The sequence below is a fragment of the Boleophthalmus pectinirostris genome, unplaced genomic scaffold (assembly GCF_026225935.1).
Source record: "Boleophthalmus pectinirostris isolate CB_2022bp ecotype Guang Dong unplaced genomic scaffold, ASM2622593v1 HiC_scaffold_6, whole genome shotgun sequence".
Taxonomy (NCBI): Eukaryota; Metazoa; Chordata; class Actinopteri; order Gobiiformes; family Gobiidae; genus Boleophthalmus; species Boleophthalmus pectinirostris.
The window spans coordinates 39,754,963-39,781,170 of record NW_026571447.1 but is presented as its reverse complement, the minus strand read 5'-3'; the positions used below and the strand labels follow the sequence as shown (position 1 = coordinate 39,781,170).

At 42.8% G+C, this 26,208-nt stretch overlaps 1 protein-coding gene across 6 annotated transcripts in view; it reads right to left on the bottom strand.

Moving 5' to 3' along the window:
- Window positions 1–26,208, bottom strand: part of LOC110166306 (DNA-binding protein SATB1) — a 262,741-nt gene that overhangs the window by 47,132 nt on the left and 189,401 nt on the right. For 5 of the 6 annotated variants that reach the window (XR_008633447.1, XR_008633451.1, XR_008633450.1 and 2 more), the window contains 3 exons: window positions 25,442–25,654; window positions 19,303–19,410; window positions 18,069–18,224 (listed from right to left, as the gene is read on the bottom strand). Coding sequence is in view for 1 of the 6 variants with exons in the window: in XM_055163679.1 (XP_055019654.1) it covers window positions 18,069–18,224; window positions 19,303–19,410; window positions 25,442–25,654 (477 nt within the window). In the remaining 5 variants the exon portion in view is untranslated. The remainder of the gene's footprint in view (window positions 1–18,068; window positions 18,225–19,302; window positions 19,411–25,441; window positions 25,655–26,208) is intronic. The other variant, XR_008633449.1, reaches the window with a different exon arrangement.

Here is a 26,208-nt window from a genome sequence, read left to right as displayed (position 1 = left end):
TGTGTTTGTTTGGATGCAGAAAAAGTACATCGTCAAAGAAACTTTAAGCAAAGAAACTTGCGATTCGATCTATTGTGACAGACCACGATATTATTGTGAGACTTTTGACGATACGATATCACGATACTGCCCCCCTGCCCCTCCCACCTCTTCTCTGGAGTCTTTACTATATTATAATGATTTTATTGTCGTCTTGTGGTGAGAATTATCATCACAATTGTCAAAAAATGTCTCAAATCACGACATCCCTCTCAAAATTTGATAGTTTTTGAGATACAACATCTTCACTGGGGGGGGGATAAAAAAACAAAAACAAAAAAGAAAAATTGGTGATATATTATGATACTTCATTGCACAATTCTCAATTCAAAATGCATCCAAATCGATTTTTAAATCATATTTTTCACAAAAATTCATTCGATAGATTCACTGTTTTACAAGATCTCGCGAGAAAAAACTGCCACAAGATCGTGCACAAATACTGTATTAAAAATGATTTCTTGTACTAACGAGGTATATTTTTTAAGAATACGAAGTCATAAAAAGTAGAGCTACAATGACAATATTGGAATATTAAATAAAGTAAATAAAAATGATGAGGCTAAAACTGGGAACTGAATTGCACAACGTATTTACTGAAGCTGTAGTTGAGGATATTTTAGAAGTAATTATTGGTAAATCTCAGTTTAAAATCCACTGTTTTGGTATCGAGATGTATTATGATCTATCGTCAACGTCTTAACTGGGGAAAAAAGAAAAAAGAAAAGAAAAATTGGTGATTTATTGTGATACTTCATTGCACAATTCTCAGTTCAAAATGCATCCAAATCGATTTTTAAATGATATTTTTCACTAAAATTCATTGTTTTACAAGATTTCGTGCCACAAGATCTTGCACAAATACCGTATTAAAAATGATTTCATGAGATTTAAAAAAAAATCTTGTCTAGTCTCATTTTCATAAACACAATCTCGTGTCTCAACTCGTCTTGTTCTCGTGAAGCTGTAGTTCAGTATTTTATTAGAAGTAATTATTGGTAAATCTCAGTTTAACATCCACTGTTTTGGTATCGGGATGTATTATGATCTATCGAATCGTGACGTGCCTATCGTGATATCGTATCGTATCGTCAGACACAAGGCAAAGTCTAAGTCTAAATCTAAATCTAAGTCCAACTGTTCTGTACAGTTACATAAGAGACGTTCAGAGAGTCGTTTATTTTGCCGTCGGCTCTTTAAGCTCAGTAATGTCGAGCACTCCTCCCCGTACCTCTCTTTAGCCCCGCCCCCGTGCCCCCTGCCCCGCCCCCGCCTCCTCTCCGGGGATGGTCGTGCCAGGCGGGTGCGGGCGGACAGATGGCACGCACCAACCTCCCTCTCGCTCCCCCCTCGCGGCGACGCAGCGCCACACCAGATCACTGCCATTCTGTCTCATTAGAGCCTGGCTAATTAGCGTAGCCTCTTTCCAGGGGAGAGGGGAGCGGGCGCGAGGGGGCGGCGGCGGCGGCGGCGGGGGTGACGGGGGGTCCGTGCCGGTCACTGTGGGACTTTGAACCCCGCGGCGCTCCCTGTTCCCCGGCGGCGTGTTGGGGAGCGGCGGGGGGTCGGGTTCCGGTCTCTCTCTCTCTGTCTCTCTGTGGAAGTGTTCGGCGCGTCTCCGACATAAAAGTCACGCCACGAGGACGGACCCCCGACCCGCTCTGCGTCACCCGGCCTCACCTCCCACCGCCAGCTCTGCAAAAAACCACCAGCTCTGCCTCATCGCTTAAATTTAGGCATGAGACGATTCTGAAAACTGGAGCTCTGAACGCAGAAGGTAACGGAGGAGTTTTTCAGAGGCAACGTCTTTACTCAAATTGATTCAAAATGCATCTAAATCAATTTTTAAATTATATTTTTCATTAAAACTCATTACATATCTTCACTGTTCTACAAGATCTCATGCCATAAGGTCTCACGGGACAAAAATGCAAAAAATCGTGAGATCTAGAGGACTAGCGACCTACTTTTTTAAAGAATGTGAAGTCCCAAAAAGCAGAGTGATCATGATAGTTCATTTCACAATTCACGATTCAAAATGCATCCAAATAGATTTTTAAATAATATATTTTCACTAAAATTCATTAGGATACATTCAACGTTCTACAAGATCTCGTGCCACAACATCTCGCGAGACAAAATCGCCACAAGATCGAGCACAAATACTGTATAAAAAATGATCTTGTGTGAACTGGCGAGCTACGTTTTTTGAGAAAGCGAAGTCCCAAAAACCAATATCGGAATATTACATAAAGTAAATCAAAAAATATGAGGCTAAAACTGGGAACTTGTCTTGTGGTTCTCGTGAAGCTGAAACTTTGATAAGGACTAGTTCTATTTTTCACGTTTTTCAGATGCAACGTTTTTACTTAAATCGATTCAAAATGCATCCAAATCGATTTTTAAATCATATTTTTCATTAAAACTCATCACATATCTCCAGTGTTCTACAAGATCTCGTGCCACAAGATCTCGCAAGACAAAAATGCCAAAAAGTCATGAGATTTAGAGGACTGGCAACCTACTTTTTTAAAGAATGCGAAGTCCCAAAAAGCAGAATGATCATGATAGTTCATTGCACAATTCATAAATCAATTTTAAATGCATCCAAATAGATTTTTAAATAACATTTTTCACTAAAATTCATTCGATACATTCACTGTTTACCAAGATTTTCTGCCACAAGATATTGTATCAAACTTTGCCAAAAGATCGTGAGATTTAAAGAACTGGTGAATGCGAAGTCCCACAAAGTGTAAGAAAAATTCTGTGATGTATACGTGGTGATACTTCATTGCACAACTCACAAATCGATTCAAAATGCATCCAAATCGATTTTTAAATCATATTTTTCACGAAAATTCATTAGATCCATTCACCATTTTCTAATGAAAGGGACAAGATCTCGTCCCACAAGATCCCGCGAGACAAAACTGCCACAAGATCGTGAGATTTAGGTCACGTTTACACTGAAACGAATCACCGTATCGGAAACTATTTGCATCCAGACACTTCGTTTCTCTGTCCGTAATCAAAGCCTTCAGTAACGCGAAACTGCCTGAAACGCTCGTCACAACATCACGCGGTAAAAACAAGGAAGTGGAGCACCATGTCTGAAGTTGCAGCAGCCGATTTCGAGCCGAGGAAGACGGCAAACGTGAAAGAAAGAAGTTCTCGCTCCTCTATTTCCCTTTTGTCTCTGGTTTGTTTAAACTGTTTTCCATAATATCGTCACATGATCGATGTCCAGAGAATCAGGAAGGAGCGAGTCACAGTGACGTGTCCAATAAGGACGAGACTCGAGCTCCTGCATCAGAGTATCAGAGTTTTCAGGCGTCACACAGTCAAGGATCAGATCTGGACCAACATGAATTTGTGGAGTTGGAGCCACCAGATCGTTCAGACTCTGGAGCCGTTTTCCATCGAATTAATGTGAACAAACACTGCAGCTACAACCAAAACCACTCACATACACACTAGTGTGGACGGGGCCTTAAGACGACTGACGAGCTACATATTTTGAGAAAGTGAAGTCCCAAAAAGCAGAGCTACAACGACAGCAGGAATATTAAATGAAGTAAATCAAAAAACAGTGAGGCTAAAACTGGGAACTTACAGCCTAAATAAATGTCAAAATCTCGTCTTGTCTTGTTCTCGTAGACCCAATCTTATGTAATTACTGATAAAAAAGAGTATATGTCCACGAAGTTAGGTAAGTTAAGTTAAATTTAAAGCGTGACTTTTCCGTTGGAGGCTGTGACAGTGTTCTCTGGAATGTTCCACGGTGTATAAAAGTCACGCCACGAGGACGGACCCCCGACCCGCTCTGCGTCACCCGGCCTCACCTCCCACCTCCAGCTCTGCAAAAAACCACCAGCTCTGCCTCATCGCTTAAATTTAGGCATGAGACGATTCTGAAAACTGGAGCTCTGAACGCAGAAGGTAACGGAGGAAGAAGTTTGAAAAGGACTAGTTCTGTTTTTCACGTTTTTCAGAGGCAACGTCTTTACTCAAATCGATTCAAAATGCATCCAAATCGATTTTTAAATAATATTTTTTACTGAAATTCATTAGATACATTCACTGTTGTACAAGATCTCGTCTCACAAGATCTCGCGAGACAAAACTGCCAAAACATCAAGATCTAGAATACTGATGACCGAGTTTTTTTAAGGATACGAAGTCCCAAAAAGCAGAGTGATCATGATAGTTCATTGCACAACTCACAAATCGATTCAAAATGCATCCAAATTGATTTTTAGATCATATATTTTCACAAATATTCATGAGATATATTCACTGTTCTCAAGGGAAGGGACAAGATCTCGCGTGACTATATTGCCATAAGATCTTGAGGTTTAGTTACATTTACACTGAAACGAACCACTGTCAAAATTTCGAAACTATCATCATGACCTAAAGTGAATTTTCCATGACTTTACAGCACCTACATGTGAAGAATTGATCAGACTTTTAGGTCTAAATCTGAAATGTTAACTCCACTCACCTTGCGGTTTGGGATTATAGTTTTTAAACATTCAAAATCCTGTCATTTACTGTCGTCTCTTTTAAACAAAAGGCGCAGACGTTCAGAAATAATCAGAACAGACTCATGAGAACTTAACAGAACGATGAAGTCGCGTGAAAGAGACACTAAAATTCCAAATGACATTTTCAGTTTCCATGACTTTTCCAGGATTTCCATGACCGTGGAATCCACGACCAGTTCGCCGCAAAAGAAAGTCGGTTTTTGAGGTCGCTGAAAGAAGAAGAGAAGAAGGGGAAAAGGAGCGAAGACAAACTGAGGTGATTTTTGGAGATTCCTTCCAGCGATGGCGCGACTGAAGCAGACGAAGGCTCTAAAAACTGACGCGTCGGTCGATAAATTATTTCTCAACAGTAATTCTGAACGTGCACTGGATGTAAACAAACGTGATTTCTAGAGTAAAGAGGCGGGAGGAGGTGTTTCTACTGAGGCTGTGGAGGAGGAAGGTGGTGTCACATGCACAACATTTGAAAAAGAACTGTCGCTGTATTTCACTTCCCTTAAAAACTCCTCTATACAACCTTTAAATCTCTCACGAGTTCATTTTTCTTTCATCCAGAAGCTTTAACGCGTCGTCAGAAGTGGAAAACGTCTGAATAATAATAATGTACATCTGAGGCCGTATTAGCAGCGAACCGACGCCAACAAACTTTTCTGGCATCTCGTGGACTGGAGTGACGCGCCATCTCCTGGAGCGTTCCTGGAACCTGCGAGCGAAACTAAGAACGAGTGAGTTTTCGTCAGACAGTAATAAAAACAACAAGAAGCGCCGTCGTCAATCACACCAACTGGCACCAGGACTTTAAAACCTTCAACAAAACGTCGAAAAACCTCGAAAAGCCCTAAAAACCTCTGACCGATTTTCACACGGAACTGAGGAGGAGGAGAGAGGGAAAGGAGGAAGAGGGGTAGGGAGGAGAGGGGAGGAGGAGGAGGAGAGAAGAGGAGAGGGAGAAGAGAAGGGATGAAGAGAGGAGGAGAAAAGGAAGCGAGGAGGAGGAGTGGAAGGATGAAAAAGGACAGAAGAGGAGAGATGAAGAGAGAGGAGGGAGATAAAAGGAGAGAGGGGGTGAAAGGGAGAGGAGAAGAGGAGAACAGAAGAGAGGGAGAGAGGGAAAGGGGGAGGAGGAGAGAGGGAGAGAGAGGAAAGAGGGAGGAGAAGAGGAGGAGAGAAGGAGGAGAGAAGGAGGAGAGACGAGAGAGGGAGGAGGAGAGGAGGAGTGGGAGGATGAGAGAGGAGAGGAGGAGTGGAAGGAGGAGACAGGGAGAGGAAAAGAGAGGTAAAGAGAAGAGGAGAGATGAGGAGAGAGGAAGAGAGAGGAAAGAGGGAGGAGAAGAGGAGGAGAGGGAGGGATGAAGAGAGGAGGAGAGGAGGAGAAAAGGAGGAGTGGGAGAGGAAAAGAGAGGTAAGGAGAAGAGGAGAGATGAGGAGAGAGGAAGAGAGAGGAAAGAGGGAGGAGAAGAGGAGGAGAGGAGGAGTGGGAGGGATGAAGAGAGGAGGAGAGAAGGCGGAGAGAGGTAGAGGAAAAGAGAAGTAAGGAGAATGGGAGAGAGAGAGGAGGAGGAGATAAAAGGAGAGAGGGGGTGAAAGGGAGAGGAGAAGAGGAGAACAGAAGAGAGGGAGAGAGGGAAAGGGGGAGGAGGAGAGAGGGAGAAGAGAAGGGGTGAAGAGAGGAGGAGAAAAGGAAGCGAGGAGGAGAGGGGGTGAGGAAAGAGAGGTAAGGAGAAGAGGAGAGAGGGAGGAGGAGGAGTGGGAGGACGAGAGAGGAGGGGGGAAAAGAGGAGAGATGAAGAGAGGAGGATTGAGGAGAAGAAGGAGACGAGGAGGGAGATAAAAGGAGAGAGGGAGAGGAGGAGAGGAGAGGAGAAGAGAACAGAAGAGAGGGAGAGAAGGAGAGAGGGAGGAGAGAGATAGGAGTGAGGAGGAGAGGAAAAGAGAGGTAATGAGAAGAGGAGATAGGAGGAGAGAGGAGGAGAGAAGGAGGAGAGACGAGAGAGGGAGGAGGAGAGGAGGAGTGGGAGGATGAGAGAGGAGGAGTGGAAGGAGGAGACAGGGAGAGGAAAAGAGAGGTAAGGAGAAGAGGAGAGATGAGGAGAGAGGAAGAGAGAGGAAAGAGGGAGGAGAAGAGGAGGAGAGGGAGGGATGAAGAGAGGAGGAGAGGAGGAGAAAAGGAAGCGAGGAGGAGAGGGGGTGAGGAAAGAGAGGTAAGGAGAAGAGGAGAGATGAGGAGAGAGGAAGAGAGAGGAAAGAGGGAGGAAGAGGAGAGGGAGGGATGAAGAGAGGAGGAGAGGAGGAGAAAAGGAAGCGAGGAGGAGAGGGGGTGAGGAAAGAGAGGTAAGGAGAAGAGGAGAGAGGGAGGAGGAGGAGTGGGAGGACGAGAGAGGAGGGGGGAGAAGAGGAGAGATGAAGAGAGGATTGAGGAGAAGAAGGAGACGAGGAGGGAGATAAAAGGAGAGAGGGAGAGGAGGTGAAAGGGAGAGGAGAGAAGAGAACAGAAGAGAGGGAGAGAAGGAGAGAGGGAGGAGAGAGATAGGAGTGAGGAGGAGAGGAAAAGAGAGGTAATGAGAAGAGGAGATAGGAGGAGAGAGGAGGAGAGACGAGAGAGGGAGGAGGAGAGGAGGAGGAGAGGAGGAGTGGGAGAGGAAAAGAGAGGTAAGTAGAAGAGGAGAGATGAGGAGAGAGGAAGAGAGAGGAAAGAGGGAGGAGAAGAGGAGGAGAGGAGGAGTGGGAGGGATGAAGAGAGGAGGAGAGAAGGCGGAGAGAGGTAGAGGAAAAGAGAGGTAAGGAGAATGGGAGAGAGGGAGGAGGAGGGGTGGGAGGACAAGAGAGGAGAGGGGGAGAAGAGGAGAGATGAAGAGAGGAGGAGGAGATAAGGAGAGAGGAGGAGAAGAAGACGAGGAGGGAGATGAAAGGAGAGCGGGAGAGGAGGAGGAGGGAGGGAGAGAAGAGGAAGAGGTGGAGGAGGAGCAGACGAGGAGTGACAGAGAGGAGGTTGGGTGTGAGAGAAAGAAGAGAGAGGGAGAGAGAGAGAAAAAAAGAGAGGGGGAGGAGAAAGGGAAAGGAGCAGAGGAGGTGGAGAGGGGGATGAAGAGGGAAGGGTGGAGGAAGAGCAGAGGAGGAGTGATGGAGTGGAGGAGATGAGGAGAAAGAGTGGGAATAGGAGAAAGAAGAGAAGAGCAGAGGAGGACTGATGGAAGAGGAGGATGGTGTTGGGATGAAAGAGGAGAGGGGGGAGAGATGGATGAGGAAGAGGAGGAGAGGAGCCGTGGTTACGAGCCCTGAGAGGTTCCCTCCCGTGGCAACGCTCCAAAAAACAAACCACAAGAAGAACCACCGGAGGACGACAAGAAGAGGAGGAAGAGGAGGAGGAGAAGGAGAAGAAGAGGAGAAGAAGAGGAGAAGAGGAAGAGGAGGAGAAGAAAAGAGGAGGAGAAGGAGAAGAGGAGGAGAAGAAAAAGATGAGGCGAAGGAGGAGAAAAAGGAAAAGAGGAAGAGAAGGAGGAGGAGGAGAGGAGGAGGAGAAGATGAGAAAGAAAAGGAAGACAAGAAGAGGAGGAGGAGAAGATGATGAGGAGGAAGGAGAAGAAGAGGAGGAAGAGAAGAAGCGGAGGAGAAGAAGTAGAGGAGAACATGAGGAGGAGAAGAGGAGGAAGAGGAGAAGAAAAAGATGAGGAGGAGAAAAAGGAAAAGAGGAAGAGGAGAAGGGAGAGGAGGAGGAGATGAAGAAGAGGAGAGGAGGAAGAGGAGGAGAAGAGAAGAGGAGAAGAAGAGGATAAGAAGATGAGGACTAGAAGAAGAAGAGGAGGAGGAGGACAAGGAGGAGAAGAAAAATGAGGAGAAGCGAAGGAGAAGAAGAGGAGGAGGAGAAGAAAAGGAGAAGAGGAGGAGGAGAAGAAAATGAGGAGAAGTGAAGGAGAAGAAGAAGAGGAGAAGAAAAGGAGAAGAGGAGGAGGAGGACAAGGAGAAGAAGAAGTGGAGGAGGAGAAGAAAATGAGGAGAAGTGAAGGAGAAGGAGAAGGAGAAGGAGAAGAAGAAGAGGAGAAGAGGAGGAGGAGGCGATTCTGTCACTAAGTTTATTTATCTCCTTGTCAAAGTTTTACCAATGAAATGTCAAACACTGAAGTCTGGAATGTTCCACAGTGCGGCATTAAACCTTTCTATCTTCATGGAGACCAAACCGGACCGAGGTACAGGTCAGATCTGTGGAGAGGCGACGCCGCTCACAGTCACAATCTCTGTTTTTCTCAGTAGTTTTGAGCCATAAAACCTCCTGTGATTGAATAAACGTGAAGTCGAGCTGTTTAAAGTGACACCGCGGGACATTCCGGGCCGATCAATCAGCGACGTATCCATAGCAACAAGCAGGTGACGGACCCCGAGGAGGGAGCGCGGCTTTTGAAACGAGACGGACGACGGCGATGATGCGATTGCGGGATAGGGTTACGGGAGGCGGCCGCTAATCTCCCAAACCGATCAGGGCGACCAGATCCAGTTTCAGCTCAGATTTGTTCCAGTGGAGAATCAGCTGATCCCGGGGCTGTTCCGACAGACCCCCTCCTCTCCCACGCACACACACACGCACGCGCACGCACAAACAAACGCACGCACACACACACACACGAACACGAACACGCACACACACAACGCTACGCTGTGATTTCCCAGAAGTCCGCGTGGGCACCGTGCCAGGGCCCATCCTCCACCCTCCACCCTCCTCGCCAGCAGCCGCCATATTACGCACCCTGGCACCGAGAGCACTTCAGCTGGAGCGTTTTACATCGAACTAAACACCAAACAGCACACAGAGAAAGACATTTTTACAGTATTTGTGAAAAATCTGAATTATGATATTGTTGCTTTGACGTTTAGCTCCAGTTTGGACTTGTATGCCAGGTCTGTTTTTCTTGGCAACAAAAAATTCAACTCTAAAATATGAAAAATGATTCATTGTCATCATTTTAATATTCAAAAATACAAAAAATGAATTCTAAACTACGAAAATATGAAAAATGAATTCTAAAATATGAAAACCCCAAACTGAATTGTACTTTAACTATGGGTGTAAAACAAACAGAGTGCACAGCTAAGGAATTTTCAGTATTTATGAAAACTAATTCTATAAACAGAATTCTTATATTGTTGCTTTGACGTTTAGTTCCAGTTTGAACATTCATGCCAGGTCTGTTTTTCTTGGCAACAAAAAATTCTACTCTAAAATATGAAAAATGATTCACTGTCATCATTTTAATATTCAAAAATATGAAAAATAAATTCTAAAAAATACGAAAAAATGAATTCCAAAATATGAAAAATGATTCATTGTCATAATTTTAATATACAAAAATATGAAAAATTAATTATAAAATATGAAAATACAAAAAATTCATTCGAAATGTGAAAACCTGAAAATGAATTCTAAAATACGAAAATGATTTAAAGAATTAGATGCTGGCAGTACAGTGGACTAGGTGGGCCCAGAAATATGGTCAAATACATAGAAAAAATAAAAGTCATGTACAAAAATCATGTACAAAACATTAAACAAGACAGCAGAGACAGCAGAGAGCACAGCTAAGGAATTTTCAGTATTTATGAAAACTAATTCAATGAACAGAATTATTATATTGTTGCTTTGACGTTTAGTTCCAGTTTGGACTTGTATGCCAGATCTGTTTTTCTTGGCAACAAAAAATTCAACTCTAAAATATGAAAAATGATTCATTCTCATCATTTTAAAATTCAAAAATACAATAAGTGAATTCTAAAATACGAGAAATGAATTCTAAAATATGAAAACCACAAAATGAATTGTACAGGTCCTTTAACTATAAGTGTGAAACTAAAAAATCTAAACAAGACAACAGAGTGCACAGCTAAGGAATTTTCTGTATTTATGAAAACTAATTCTATAAACAGAATTCTTATATTGTTGCTTTGACGTTTAATTCCAATTTGAACTTTTATGTAAGGTTTGATTTTCTTGGCAACAAAAAAATCCAAAAGCAACTCTAAAATACGAAACAGAATTCATTCTCATCATTTTAGAATTCAAAAATATGAAAAATTAATTCAAAAATATGAAAACCCCAAACTGAATTGTACAGGTCCTTTAACTATGGGTGTAAAACTAAAAATCAAAACACTAAACAAGACAACAGAGTGCACAGCTAAGGAATTTTCTGTATTTATGAAAACGAATTCTATAATCTATATTCTATAATTCCTCTTTATGTAAGGTTTGATTTTCTTGGCAACAAAAAATTTGAAACAATTCTAAAAAAAAAGCAAAACTAACTAAAATGCAGAGTAAAGTAACAAAGTAGATGCTGACAGTATAGTTATTTTGACCTCGGGAGCTGATTATATAATAGTACTGGGCAAGACACATTTTGGTCAAATACATAGAAAAAAAAACTAATACTTAAACTAATACATGAACTAATCGTTAATGAATGAATCGGTTGATGGAGCAAAATGTGTAATATCGAATTGTATTTAGATTTATATGAGACAACAGCAGACAGAAGTGAGGGAGGAGCTGATGTTGTGTTTTTTGGTGTTTCTCTGTAAACAGTCGAATTAAACTCATGAGTCACAGGAGGTTAAAACTGTTTTAGGGCTGGTGATGTGGCAGAAAAATCTAATCTTGATTTTTTATTTTTTTTTTCCCCACACAAAGGACGAGTCTATAACAGGAGAAGGTCTTTACATTTCCTTTCTTATCAGATGTTCTTATTTAAGAAACTTAAACTGTCTTCAGTTACATAAGGCAGATGTTGTAACTGCACAAAAACCTTTACAAAACTCATGTTACAGAACTGACCTTCTCCTTTGTTCTGCTGCGTAAGTTACAACATCAGGAGTAAAATTTGCAGTTTGAGTTAAGAGCATCTGTCATTAAGTCTGTGCTTTGGACTTGAGGTTTTTATTCTGCTCTTCTCTTTATGATTATTTATGTTTGATTTGTGAATATTTTGTGTACGAACTGTGCAACACAAATAAACCTGCACATTCTTTATATACAAACATGTTTCTCTTCTCTTATAATATACATTTTTATGATGATTAATTATGTTTGGGATTATCTGCCTTTCGTATTTTGTAAAACACTTGGAAATACTTTCAGAATAGTGCTATACAAATAAACCTGCCCTTGTCTTGTCTTTCTGTAGTTTTCTTTATATAAAACAAGTTTTGCCTTTATATAAAAACATGTTTCTCTTCTCTTTTAACATAAGTATAGTGTAAATTTTTATGATGATTATTTATGTTTTGATTAGTTTGTGATTTTTTATCTTTCTTATTCTGTAAAACACATGGAAATACATAAGAAAATGTGTTATAGAAATAAACTTGCCTTGTCTTAAACAGTCTAGTCTTTTCTGTAGTTTCCTTTATATAAAAACATGTTTTGTCTTTATATAAACACGTTTCTCTTCTCTTTTAACGTTAATTTTTATGAGGATTATTTATGTTTTGATTTTTTTTTTTGTGTTTCTTATTCTGTAAAACACTTGGAAACACTTGTCTTTATATAAATAGTCTTGAGGCATTTCCATAGTTTATATAAATACACGTGTCTGTAGTTTCCTTTATATAAAAATATGTTTTGTATTTATATAAATACATGTGTCTGTAGTCGCCTTTATATAAGTACACATTTCTCTTCTCTTATAACGTAAATTTTTATGATGATTATTTATGTTTTGATTTGTTTGTAAATGTTTGTCTTTCTTATTCTGTAAAACACTTGGAAATTCTTGTCTTTATATAAACAGTCTTTAGTTGTTTCTGTAGTTTATATAAGTACTGTCATTTCTGTAGTTGTTGTTATATAAAAACATGTTTCTGTGGTCGACCTGAAGTGTTTTTATTCGACCAGAGCCTCGGACTTTTGATGAACCCCAAATGATTTTCACGTTTCGTAAGTGCGTCCGCTGTCCGACCGTCCACGTTTCTATACTGTGATGTTGAAGCTGGAGCTGGTGCGGACGTGGCGGCGTTGGCAGAGCTGCTTCGGCGTCGGACCCGTCGCGGTGGAGGTGGGCTGGCGAGCGGGCGGGCGAGCGCGGGGGGCGGGGGTGGGGGGGTACCAGCTGCCCGCCGAGCGCACATTACGAGATGGAGCCGGAGATAAGTGCTCTCCCAGGCCCCCTTTCACAGGCATAATTAGCACACTTCTTATCTGCTGCTCCGCTCCCATTCACACCCGCCCTCCTCCTCTTCCTCCGCTGTCGCCGCCGCCAACCCTCCGCCACCGCCGTCACAGGGAGCCCCGCTAAAAGCTGCGACGCGGTGGATCCCGGTCCTCCGCCGAAACCCGCTCCTCCAGGGCCTCCCAAAGTCAACGCGAGGACTTTCTTCTGCTTTTTCCTTTTTCTTTTTCTTCGTTTTCCTTCCCCTCCTTTTCTCGTCGCCGGAGCCTTTGAACTCTTTCGACAAAAACAGTGGTTTGTGCATCAAGCTGCAATTTGGTAAAACAAAGCTATCTGGGCGGTAATCACTCTAATCAGCGAGAAAAACCGAAGTCTGTGCAGATATTTCTTGAAGATTCCGCCCGGGCTGATCTGTTACCAGCAGCGGCCCCGGCAGACACAATGGACGAGCGGCAGACGCGCCCAAACCTTTAATAAGAGCCCCATTTGAAAATTGCTTTTAATAAGGGCTTAAAGTGGCGCGGTGTTTTCTCTGGTGATTCCAGGGCACACAGTGGGGTTTTGTGCGAGCCTGCGGAGATAACAGGGACCCGCTCGCTGTGAGTCTAATATAAACAGGTGTGTTTGGTGTTGAAACAGCTCCGACTGCACCAGAACGCCACACATGTCATTATGGCGCTTAATCACGGACGCTCGGCTCCGTGTCTCCGAGTCGCAGAGTCGCAGAGTCTCTGAGTCTGTGTCTGTGCAGCTACGGCGAGATTCCACAGTGATTGTTCACTCCTCTAGATCTGTTTACAAGGAGAGGTTTAAAAAAAGAAGTAAAAACTGTGTCTGTCTGTGCAGGTTCTGGTCTAACCCTGGACTAGCTCTGGTTTAGTCTCAATTTAGTTTCTTAGTATTGTATTTTATTTGTATAAAAGAAGCTCTGGAGGTCAAGGATGGTCTTAAATAACCTAAAGTAAGTGAGGAATAACTTTGGATCACTGCAAACTGTTAAAAAAAAGGGCTGGTTTTCATGGTTTTAAGTGTGTCTGTGCAGTTATGGCTCTGTCCTGTTAAAGACAAGAGATTCCAGTGTGATTGTTCACTTTTATAGACTTATAGACAAGGAGATGTTTCAGAAGAGAAATAGAAACTATCTGTGCAGGTTCTGCTCAAACCCTGGTTTAGTTCTGGTTTAGTCCCAATTTACGCCCAGTTAGTTCATTTGTATTGTGTTATATTCATATAAAATCAGCTCTGCATGTCAAGGATGGTTCTGAATGCATAAAATAAGTGAGGAATAACTGCATTGGATCACTGCAAAAAGAACTTGTTTTCATGATTTTAAGTGTGTCTGTGCAGCTGTGGCTCTGTTGTGTTAAAAAGAAGAGAGATTCCAGTGTGATTGTTCACTCTTATAGATTGATTGATACAAGGAGATGTTTTAGAAGAGAAATACAAACTGTCTGTGCAGGTTCTGGTCTAACTCTGGTTTAGTTCTTGTTTAGTCCCAGTTTATGCCCACTTAGTTCATTAGTACTGTATTATATTTGTATAAGCAGCTCAAAATAAGTCTCCTGTGCACTCAGGATGCTCCAGAACATGAGGTAAGTGAGAAATAACTTTGATTCTTGTGTGACTGTTCAGTCCTTTAGGTTCATCTACATGGAAACGCCTTGAACCTGGCGTCCACACAAGTGGACATACTGTACATGTCCAACACGTCCACACAAGTGGACATACTGTACATGTCCAACACGTCCACACAAGTGGACATACTGTACATGTCCAACACGTCCACACAAGTGGACATACTGTACATGTCCAACACGTCCACACAAGTGGACATACTGTACACGTGAGACACATTTTTCAGTTGTGACTTTATTGTGTTCCATCAAAATGATTAAAACAAAATGAAAGTTTTATAAATCAGATGTGGACATATAAATATAAAAAAAATATAAAAATATAAGTCTTCTTTTTGCCTCATCAGGTCCAATCAGGCCAAATAACAAAGAAAAACCAATAAAGCCACAAGAGTTCAGGTCCTAGGAGGTTAAAACAGAAATAAAGACTGTGTGTGCAGGTTCTGGTCTAACTCTGGTTTAGTTCTTTTTTAGTTCTTGTTTAGTCCCAATTTACACCCAGTCAGTTCATTAGTTTTATATTATATTCATATAAAAGCAGCTCTGGAGGTCAAAATAAGTCTCCTGTGTAATTAAACTGCTCTGAATCTATAAGGTAAAAGAGGAATAACTCTGGACCACTGCAAACCGTTTAAAAATAACCTGTTTTCATGTTTTTAAGTGTGTCTGTGCAGTTATGGTTCTGTAGTTTAAAGACAAGAGAGATTCCAGTGTGATTCTTCGCTCTTTTAGATCCGTTTACAAGAAGAGGTTTTAAAAGAGAAATAAAAACACTGGTTTGTTATGTTAACTTTAAATACTAAACTGTTTTACTCCAGAGCTCTCAGGTTTGAGCAGCTCATAATTACTACACTGACTTATTATTCCTTAAATGACACAAAGAACAAAGTTTATTTTTTCATGACCAATTCCAATACAGTTTAAATTCCTCAGAAACTAATGGCTGATACTTTTGGGCCGATATATACAGGGCATATTTTGGAATTATTGTATTGTCCTGTCCTGTTTAAAGTCTGTGCGCTTATTGTATGTTGCAAGTTAAAAAAAAAAAAAAATGCTTTAGTCCTTGAATAATCTGAGTTAAGACCTGGTTTAGTTCTGGATTAGTCCTGATCCAGGTGTGGTTTTGTTTTGGTTTAATCATGATTTTGACACTGGTTTAGTCCAAATTAAATACGTTTAAAAAAAAGAACTGGTCTAGCCCTGATTTAGTTCTTGTTTAATCCAAATTCACAGAGTTAGTTCATTTGTTATTTTATTATATATTGTATAAGCAGCTCTTGAGGTCAAAATGTACTGTCGGTATCAGGAAGTGCACGGATAGTTGTGCATACTAGTTGTTATTAGCCTTATCGTGACTGGAAATCGCTTATAAACTCATCGCGGTTCATTACGAGGAGGCTCAGAATGCAAAAGTTACTGCAAAACCGTTTAAAAGGAACGAGTTTTCATGTTTTTTAAGACTTTAAGGCGTCTTTAACTCATCCAGAATTCAGAAGCCACAAAACAAACACAAATCAATCTGATATACAAAGATAAAAGTACGTATAGAGTGACCAGATTTTCGACAAAAACTGAGACACTCTTGGTTTGTTTGACGAAACAAGTGCGTAATTAAGTTGGTATAGTCACATTTTCTTTGTGTTTTGGTCGTTTTTAAGCAGCTTTTCTGTATTTTACCGAAACAATGAACAATTTACGCTTCGCTTTACTGTTGGTAAAGATCAAACTGGTCAAAAATAAGGACATTTCTTGTTAAAAACTCGGACAAATCACCGGTTTTGTATAAATCTGCAGGGACAGACGACACTGGCTCAAAACTGGGACTGTCCCGGGTAAAAAAAGAAACATCTTGTCATCCTAAAAAAGTTTGGTTACGAGACCAAACAGCTCAAAACTATGAAACCGAAACCATGTCCTGATATTAAAAAGCAAAAGAAAACGAGTACTAGATATTCGAACAATGTTTAAATACAAAAGTGACCAGACTTTTGACTTCTATGGGTGATTAAAGGCAAACACATAACAACATACACTAGAAGTCACGCTAAGTTGCTCCCCCTTCAGAGCAATATCACAACACAATCAGCATACGTACAGAAAAACAACAGCACATCGCATCAGGTTTGTGAAGTCGTAGTTCAGGAGTCTCCAACCTGTAGCTCTTCAACGTAGCTCGACAAAAGATTTTCAGACTTAAACCAATGAGCTGAAGAACAAAAATGTGTTTAATTATGCGCCTATTGTAAATGGATCATTTTTAAGTCCAACTTTGTGCAGGAATAAATGGACAGTGGTTTATGTTTTACAGGCGTCTAACTGTGCACAAAGACTCGCCCTCTTTCCTACAATCTCAGTTTTCTTAGTTTTTCTCTGGTGTTTTTGTTTTGTAGGTGAGGAGCTCACTGGAGGAAAAGGTTGGAGACCCCTGTTGTGGTGTATCGTTTCGTGTCGTGTTTTTGTATATTTATGGAGAATTGTCGTGTGGGAGCGTCGGTGACGGAGACTTGCACAAAAAAATAACTTTTCTGGTGGAGGGTCCGTCAAAAGATTTCTCAGTGCGGCATTTAACTTTTCTTTTTACATGGATATCGGTATCGGCAGGAGATTCAAGACCGATACCTGATATAATAAACACTGCAAATATCGTGAAACATTAAACTATATAAATACATTTTAAGAGATTTATCATATATATTATATTGGTCCGGTATGTACAGCATTTTTTAAAATCATTTCCAGTTATATAATTACAATTTACTGCAAAGAAAACTTACATTATTTGTTAATATAAGAACTTTTTGCTGGTTTACAACTGTTTTTGAAATTATTTAGTCCCAGATCAAATATATTGCTAGTGTAGTCCTAGTTTAGACCTGGTTTATCAAATTTTTGGTTGTTTACATCTAGTTTTGCCTTAGTTTTGCCCTGATTTATCACAGTTTTAGTCGTTTACTTCTAGTTTTGCTCTAGTTTAGACCTGGTTTATCGCTATTTTAGTCATTTATTTCTAGTTTTGTTCTACTTTAGACCTGGTTTATCATAAATTTTGTCGTTTACTTCTAGTTTAGACTTGGTTTATCGCAATTTTAGTTGTTTACTTCTAGTTTTGCAATCGTTTAGACCTGGTTCATCATAATTTTAGTAGTTTAAATCTAGTTTAGACCTGGTTTATCATAATTTTAGTTGATTACTTCTAGTTTTGCTCTAGTTTAGACTTGGTTTATCGCAATTTTAGTCGTTTACTTTTAGTTTTGCCCTGGTTTATCACAAATTTAGTCGTTTACATCTAATTTTGCTTTAGTTTAGGCCTGGTTTATCATAACTTTAGTCGTTTACTTCTAGTTTAGACCTGGTTTATCCAGTTTTCGTCGTTTACTTCTAGTTTTGCTCTAATTTTGCCCTCGTTTAGACCTGGTTTATCATAATTTTAGTTGTTTACATCTAGTTTTGCCCTCATTTATCACAGTTTTAGTCATTTACATCAAGTTTTGCCAATAGCATATCCACAGAAACAAGCAGTTGATGGACCCTTAACCAAAAAGTTACATCTTTAAACAAGCATGGACGACTCTAAAACATCTTCAAACGTGTTTCTGATGAAGGGACAACGTTAAAACACGGTTAGAAAGCTCCAAGAAAAACAGCTTTGCGTAGTATTCGCTGCTGGGGCGTGGTTCTCGCGTGCGTACCTGGCTTTTGGACGCCGCCACTTTAGCGAAGAGCGCCTGGGAGACCTTGGCCCGCTTCATCTCCTGCTGGATCTCGTCGTAGATGGTGGAGTTGATGTTCACCAGGCAGTTCTCCGTCTTCCCGTTCCACTCGCTGGGCAGCGTGGAGGGCTTCACCTGAACACAGCACGAACGGGATCAAACCGAGAAACGCAGGAAAATACGGAATTAAAAAGTCTGTTTGAGCTAGAATCTGAGCTTTCCCCGGTACAGGGTGAAAGTGAAGAAGCAGCTCGTGAGGTCGAAACATGGACTGGATAAAGAAGTGGACTAAAGGCCGACACACACTACAGGAGTTTTCGGTCTTAAACGATTTCTAACTCGACACGAGGAGAATCTGATGGGATTTTAAATCTCCGACAGCAAAGTCTGCAGCAGGATCTGTCTGCAGACCTCAGGATATTTTTCAATTTTTCAAAGTAAGTCAACTGGAGCCAGAGTCAGTGGAGCCGGAAGTGTCCCCATTCTCACTTCCTGTTTGTAGCGTGGGGAGTAGTGTGTCAGCTGTGTCCATTTTCATTTACAGTCTATTCTGAAATGCACCAGGGCACCAGAGTGTCGGCGTGGTGGTGCAGTGTGCAGAGTGTCGGCGTGGTGGTGCGGTGTGCAGAGTGTCAGCGTGGTGTGGTGTGCAGAGCAGAGTGTCAGTGTGGTGCGGTGTGCAGACCAGAGTGTCGGTGTGGTGCGGTGTGCAGAGTGTCGTGTGGTGGTGCGGTGTGCAGAGGAGAGTGTCGTGTGGTGGTGCGGTGTGCAGAGTGTCGTGTGGTGGTGCGGTGTGCAGAGGAGAGTGTCGTGTGGTGGTGCGGTGTGCAGAGTGTCGTGTGGTGGTGCGGTGTGCAGAGGAGAGTGTCGTGTGGTGGTGCGGTGTGCAGAGTGTCAGCGTGGTGTGGTGTGCAGAGCAGAGTGTCAGTGTGGTGCGGTGTGCAGACCAGAGTGTCGGTGTGGTGCGGTGTGCAGAGTGTCGTGTGGTGGTGCGGTATGCAGAGGAGAGTGTCGTGTGGTGGTGCGGTGTGCAGAGTGTCGTGTGGTGGTGCGGTGTGCAGAGTGTCAGCGTGGTGCGGTGTGCAGAGCAGAGTGTCAGTGTGGTGCGGTGTGCAGAGCAGAGTGTCGGTGTGGTGCGGTGTGCAGTGTCATGTGGTGGTGCGGTGTGCAGAGCAGAGTGTCGGTGTGGTGCGGTGTGCAGAGGTGGGCGTACTGGGCGTCTGGGGGGGTGAAGGTGCACGGGGGAGGTGCTCACAGGAGAGATGCCCACAGGGATCCGCGGGTTCCAGTCGTCCGGCCGAACGCTCTCCTCCCGCCAGGGCTGCTCCACACACACACACACACACACACGGACAAACACACACACAGAGACACACACACACACACGGACAAACACACATACACACACATGGACAAGCACACACACACACACAGACACACACACACGGACAAACACACACACACACACACACAGAGAGAGAGACACACACAAACACCATTATTCCACTGTTAAGCTGATCATTACAAAATAAATGCAAGTCAAGTGAAACAGAGCCTGATTCAGCAGCCTGTTGTGTCATGACCAAAATCTTTTGACAAGGTAACAAGTCTGGTAATAAAAGCAGCCGGAGCATTAGCATATGAATGGCTCCGTATCGAGAGGAGCCGCGGAGATGAGAGAGTCTAGACGGCTGATAGACGCGGCGCGAGCGCGAGCTCTGATTATTCTGACATTTGTGGTCAGGTAGAGTCCCGGAGCCGCTCCAGCCTCTGATCTGTTTTATGACGAACCGCGAGTGCCGGGTTAGCGCGCGGGCTAATTGTTAAGGCAGAGACGTGCGCTAACGGGTCGCGCGGAGAAACATACCTGCGCGTCTGTTTTTATGAGGCCAATAAAAGCTCCAGTGTCTCAGCTCCAGTGGCAGCGCCTGATTTATGCTCCTGGAGTGAGCAGGCTCCATAGGAGGTTGGCAGATGGCCAGGTACACGCGCCGAGTACACGCACGAAGTACACGCACAAAGTACACGCGGCGAGTACACATGCCGAGGACACGCGCTGAGACATGAGCGTGGCAGTGCACAGGAACACTACATGATAAATGTCAGTGGCTTTAATTCACACAGAGAAATCAGAGCTCTCTGTTTATCACGAGGGACAGAACAAAAAACTAAATATCGTGATCTCGTCTCGTCAAAGTTCTCACAATAATATCGAATCGCGAGTCTGATTCATCGGACGGTTTCACTTGGTGGAAACCTTGTGACCTCGCAGCATTAGGATTGGTCGTGACGTATGTAATGTTCCAAATCCCACAGCTTTAGTCCTGTTTTAGTCCTATTTTAGTCCTGGTTTAGTCCAGGATTGTTCCATATTTAGTCCAGGTTTAGTCCAGGTTTAGTCCAGGTTTAGTCCACATTTAGATCATGTTTAGTCTAGGTTTAGTCAAGGTTTAGTCCATGTTTAGTCAAGATTTAGTCCAGGTTTAGACCAAGTTTAGTCCAGGTTAAGACCATGTTTAGTCCAGGTTTAGTCCACGTTTAGTCAAGATTTAGTCCAGGTTTGGTCCAGGTTTAGTCCACGTTTAGTCCAGGTTTAGTCCAGGTTTAGTCCAGGTTAAGACCATGTTTAGTTAAGGTTTAGTCCACATTTAGACCACGTTTAGTACAAATTTAGTCCATGTTTTAGTCAAGGTTTAGTCCAGGTTTAGTCCAGGTTTAGTCCAGGTTTAGTCCAGGTTTAGTCCAGGTTTAACCAAGGTTTAGTCCATGTTTAATCCACATTTATTCAAGGTTTAGTCCACATTTAGTCCAGGTTTAGACCACATTTAGTCCAGGTTTAGTCCAGGTTTAGTCCAGGTTTAGTCCAGGTTTAGTCCAGGATATCTCAGTAAATATCGTTTGGTGAGACTTGGATCGTTACACTTTTATTTCTTATTTCACTTTGGAGCTACAGTGGTGTGGACTCGTTGAAAGTGAGAGACTCTGGAGCTTTTGTTTGTGTCAGGTGCAGATGGACTAAACCAGGACTGAACCAAGACTGAACCAGGACTGAACCAGGTCTAAACCAGGACTGAACCAAGACTTAACCAGGACTGAACCATGAGTAAACCAGGAGTAAACCAAGACTAACCCAGGACTAAACTGGTCTTAGTCCTGGTCTTGCTCCCTGTCTCAGTCCCATTCTCATTTCTGGATTTAGCTCTGATCTGGTCCTGGTCTGAGTCCTGGTTTGGTCCTGATCTCTGTCCTGGTTTAGACCTGGTTTAGACCTGGTTTAGTCCAAGGTTTAGTCCAAGGTTTAGTCCATGTTTAGTTAAGGTTTAGTCCAGGTTTAGTCCAGGTTTAGTCCAGGTTTAGTCCAGGTTTAGTCCAGGTTTAGTCAAGGTTTAGTCAAGTTTAGTCAAGGTTTAGTCCAAGTTTAGTTCAGGTTTAGTCCAGGTTTAGTCCAGGTTTAGTCAAGGTTTAGTCCAGGTTTAGTCCAGGTTTAGTCCAGGTTTAGTCCAGGTTTAGTCCAGGTTTAGTCAAGGTTTAGTCCAGGTTTAGTCCAGGTTTAGTCCAGGTTTAATCCAGGTTTAATCCAGGTTTAATCCAGGTTTAGTCCAAGTTTAGTCCACATTTAGTAAAGGTTTAGTCCAGGTTTAGTCCATGTTTACTCCAGGTTTAATCCAGGTTTAGTCCAGGTTTAGTCCATGTTTAGTCCAGGTTTAGTCAATGTTTAGTCCAGGTTTAGTCCAGGTTTAGTCCAGGTTTAGTCCAGGTTTAGTCCATGTTTAGTCCAGTTTTAGTCCAGGTTTAGTCCAGGTTTAGTCCAGGTTTAGTCCAGGTTTAGTCCAGTTTTAGTCCAGTTTTAGTCCAGGTTTAGTCCAGGTTTAGTCCAGGTTTAGTTTTAGTCCAGGTTTAGTCCAGGTTTAGTCCAGGTTTAGTCCAGGTTTAGTCCAGGTTTAGTCCAGGTTTGTTTAGTCCAGGTTTAGTCCAGGTTTAGTCCAGGTTTAGTCCAGGTTTAGTCCAGGTTTAGTCCAGGTTTAGTCCAGGTTTAGTCCAGGTTTAGTCCAGGTTTAGTCCAGGTTTAGTCCAGGTTTAGTCCAGGTTTAGTCCAGGTTTAGTCCAGGTTTAGTCCATTTAGTCCAGGTTTAGTCCAGGTTTAGTCCAGGTTTAGTCCAGGTTTAGTCCAGGTTTAGTTTAGTCCAGGTTTAGTCCAGGTTTAGTCCAGGTTTAGTAGTCCAGGTTTAGTCCAGGTTTAGTCCAGGTTTTAGTCCAGGTTTAGTTTAGTCAGTTTACCAGGTTTAGTCCAGCCAGGTTTAGTCCAGGTTTAGTCCAGGTTTAGTCCAGGTTTTAGTCCAGGTTTAGTCCAGGTTTAGTCCAGGTTTAGTCCAGGTTTAGTCCAGGTTTAGTCCAGGTTTAGTCCAGGTTTAGTCCAGGTTTACCAGGTTTAGTCCAGGTCCAGGTTTAGTTTAGTCCAGGTTTAGTCCAGGTTTAGTCCAGGTTTAGTCCAGGTTTAGAACAAGTTTAGTCCAGGTTTAGTCCAGGTTTAGTCCAGGTTTAGTCCAGGTTTAGTCCAGGTTTAGTCCAGGTTTAGTCCAGGTTTAGTCCAGGTCCAGGTTTAGTCCAGGTTTAGTCCAGGTTTAGTCCAGGTTTAGTCCAGGTTTAGTCCAGGTTTAGTCCAGGTTTAGTCCAGGTTTAGTCCAGGTTTAGTCCAGGTTTAGTCCAGGTTTAGTTTTAGTCCAGGTTTAGTCCAGGTTTAGTCCAGGTTTAGTCCAGGTTTAGTCCAGGTTTAGTCCAGGTTTAGTCCAGGTTTAGTCCAGGTTTAGTCCAGGTTTAGACCAGGTTTAGACCAGGTTTAGACCAGGTTTAGTCCAGGTTTAGTCCAGGTTTACTCCAGGTTTAGTCCAGGTTTAGTCCAGGTTTAGTCCAGGTTTAGTCCAGGTTTAGTCCAGGTTAGTCCAGGTTTAGTCCAGGTTTAGTCCAGGTTTAGTCCAGGTTTAGTCCAGGTTTAGTCCAGGTTTAGTCCAGGTTTAGACCCAGGTTTAGTCCAGGTTTAGTCCAGGTTTAGTTTAGTCCAGGTTTAGTCCAGGTTTTAGTCCAGGTTTAGTCCAGGTTTAGACCAGGTTTAGTCCAGGTTTAGACCAGGTTTAGTCCAGGTTTAGTCCAGGTTTAGTCCAGGTTTAGTCCAGGTTTAGTCCAGGTTTAGTCAGGTTTAGTCCAGGTTTAGTCCAGGTTTAGTCCAGGTTTAGACCAGGTTTAGTCCAGGTTTAGTCCAGGTTTAGTCCAGTTTAGTCCAGGTTTAGTCCAGGTTTAGTCCAGGTTTAGTCCAGGTTTAGTCCAGTTTAGTCCAGGTTTAGTCCAGGTTAGTCCAGGTTTAGTCCAGGTTTAGTCCAGGTTTAGTCCAGGTTTAGTCCAGGTTTAGTCCAGGTTTAGTCCAGGTTTAGTCCAGGTTTAGACCAGGTTTAGTCCAGGTTTAGTCCAGGTTTAGACCAGGTTTAGTCCAGGTTTAGTCCAGGTTTAGACCAGGTTTAGACCAGGTTTAGTCCAGTTTAGACCAGGTTTAGTCCAGTTTAGACAGGTTAGGTTTAGACCAGGTTTAATCCAGGTTTAGTCCAGGTTTAGACCAGGTTTAGTCCAGGTTTACTCCAGGTTTACTCCAGGTTTACTCCAGGTTTAGACCAGGTTTAGTCCAGGTTTAGTCCAGGTTTACCCAGGTTTAGTCCAGGTTTAGACCAGGTTTAGTCCAGGTTTAGTCCAGGTTTAGTCCAGGTTTAGTCCAGGTTTAGTCCAGGTTTAGTCCAGGTTTAGTCCAGGTTTAGACCAGGTTTAGTCCAGGTTTAGTCCAGGTTTAGTCCAGGTTTCCAGGTTTAGTCCAGGTTTAGTCCAGGTTTAGTCCAGGTTTAGTCCAGGTCCAGGTTTAGTCCAGGTTTAGTCCATAATATCTCAGTAAATATCGTACGGTTACACTTTTATTTCTTATTTCTGTCGTTGAAAGTGAGCGACTCTGGAGCTTTTGTTTGTGTCGGTGCAGATGGCGTCGCATGTTCCCTTCATTAGGCTGATTGTTAAAATACAAATGTATTTTTCTCTCCGTTCTGTGCAAAGCAACAGCTAATCTCCACCTCCATTCATATTCACGAGAAAACTTCACTTAATGTTAAACAACAGTTGGTTATTCCTGCTAATTTTTTCCTTGTTTTTAGATTTTTTGGTAATGATACCTCAGGGCGACGCAATATGTCACCATCAATCATCGTGCGGAAAAACAACACGCGCAGTATTCTGATCACAGAGGAGGAAACGCGACGCTGATGTGAGAAAGACTCCAAAGACCCAAGCCCGGGAACAGAAACACAAAGACCGAAACGCACTTCGATTATTGATTATTGATCGTGAGAGAGAAGAGAGAAGTGAGAAGGCTGCAGGAGGTTTGAGCAAAAACACGGAGAGAAAGAGGCTGAAGGTTTAATTCAGGTTAAATCCTGGTTTAGATCAGGTTTAGTCCAGGTTTAGATCAGGTTTAATTCAGGTTTAGTTCAAGTTTAGTCCAGGTTTAGTCCAGATTTAGTCAAGGATTTTTTCAGGTTTATTTCAGATTTAGTACAGGTTTAGTCCAGGTTTAGTCCAGTTTTAGTCCAGGTTTTAGTCCAGTTTTAGTCCAGTTTTAGTCCAGTTTTAGTCCAGGTTCAGTCCTGTTTTAGTCCAGGTTCAGTCCAGTTTTAGTCCAGGTTCAGTCCAGGTTTAGTCCAGGTTTAGTCCAGGTTCAGTCCAGGTTTAGTCCAGTTTAGTCCAGGTTCAGTCCAGGTTTAGTCCAGGTTCAGTCCTGTTTTAGTCCAGTTTTAGTCCAGGTTCAGTCCAGTTTTAGTCCAGTTTTAGTCCAGGTTTTAGTCCAGTTTTAGTCCAGTTTAGTCCAGTTTAGTCCAGTTTTAGTCCAGGTTTAGTCCAGGTTTAGTCCAGGTTTAGTCCAGGTTTAGTCCAGGTTTAGTCCAGGTTTAGTCCAGGTTTAGTCCAGGTTTAATCCAGTTTTAGTCCAGGTTCAGTCCAGGTTCAGTCCAGGTTCAGTCCAGGTTCAGTCCAGGTTCAGTCCAGGTTTAGTCCAGGATCAGTCCTGTTTTAGTCCTGTTTTAGTCCAGGTTCAGTCCAGGTTTAGTCCAGGTTCAGTCCTGTTTTAGTCCAGTTTTAATCCAGTTTTAGTCCAGTTTTAGTCCTGTTTTAGTCCAGTTTTAGTCCAGTTTTAGTCCAGTTTTAGTCCAGTTTTAATCCAGTTTTAGTCCTGTTATAGTCCAGGTTTAGTCCAGTTTTAGTCCAGGTCTAGTCCAGGTCTAGTCCGGGTCTAGTCCGGGTCTAGTCCGGGTCTAGTCCTCGTTCACCTGCACGGGCCGGCTGGGGGGCGTGCTGATGAGGGGGGCGGAGGCCATGGCGGAGGCGGCGGTCAGGCTCCGCTCGCGCTCCTCCTGGTAGATCCGGTCTCGCTCGGCCTCCGGGAGCTGGAGGAAGTTCTGCATGGCCCGGAGGTTCACCAGCAGCGACTGGGAGGCGGTTTTCGGGTCCTCCTCTTTGCGCAGGATCTCGGAGAGCAGCCCCTGAGAGGAAGAGACGGAGGAGGGGGGGTAATCGGATCAGAACTGGACTCTAATGCACTGGACTCGGCTTTAAACGGATCACGGCTTTTACAGACAAATGTGAAGGGACTTTAACGTAAAACCGACTCTCGTGAGCTTCAGGACGTGTTTGGACAGATTCCTCGTCAAAAACAGAGCCGGAGCTGTGGTTTTGTTTCATTCACACGTGTCTGAGTAAAGGTTTTTTATTCATTTACATTTACAGAATCCGTGTGTCGTTCGTTCAGTCGTTTTTCAAAATAAAAGCGAAAATAAGAAAATGAAAAAACTGACAAATTTTTTCATTATTTGTCTCCAAAACTAAAATGAAAAAATTTGCATTGAGTTGGTTTTTTTTTAGGTTTTTGATTTTGGGTTTAAATGAAGAATGGGTAAAAACGGATAAAGAACTAAACCAGGACTAAACCAGGACTGAAACAGGACTGAACCAGGACTAAACCAGGACTAAACCAGGACTAAAACAGGACTGAACCAGGGCTGAACCAGGGCTGAACTGTTTTCAGTCCTGGTCACGG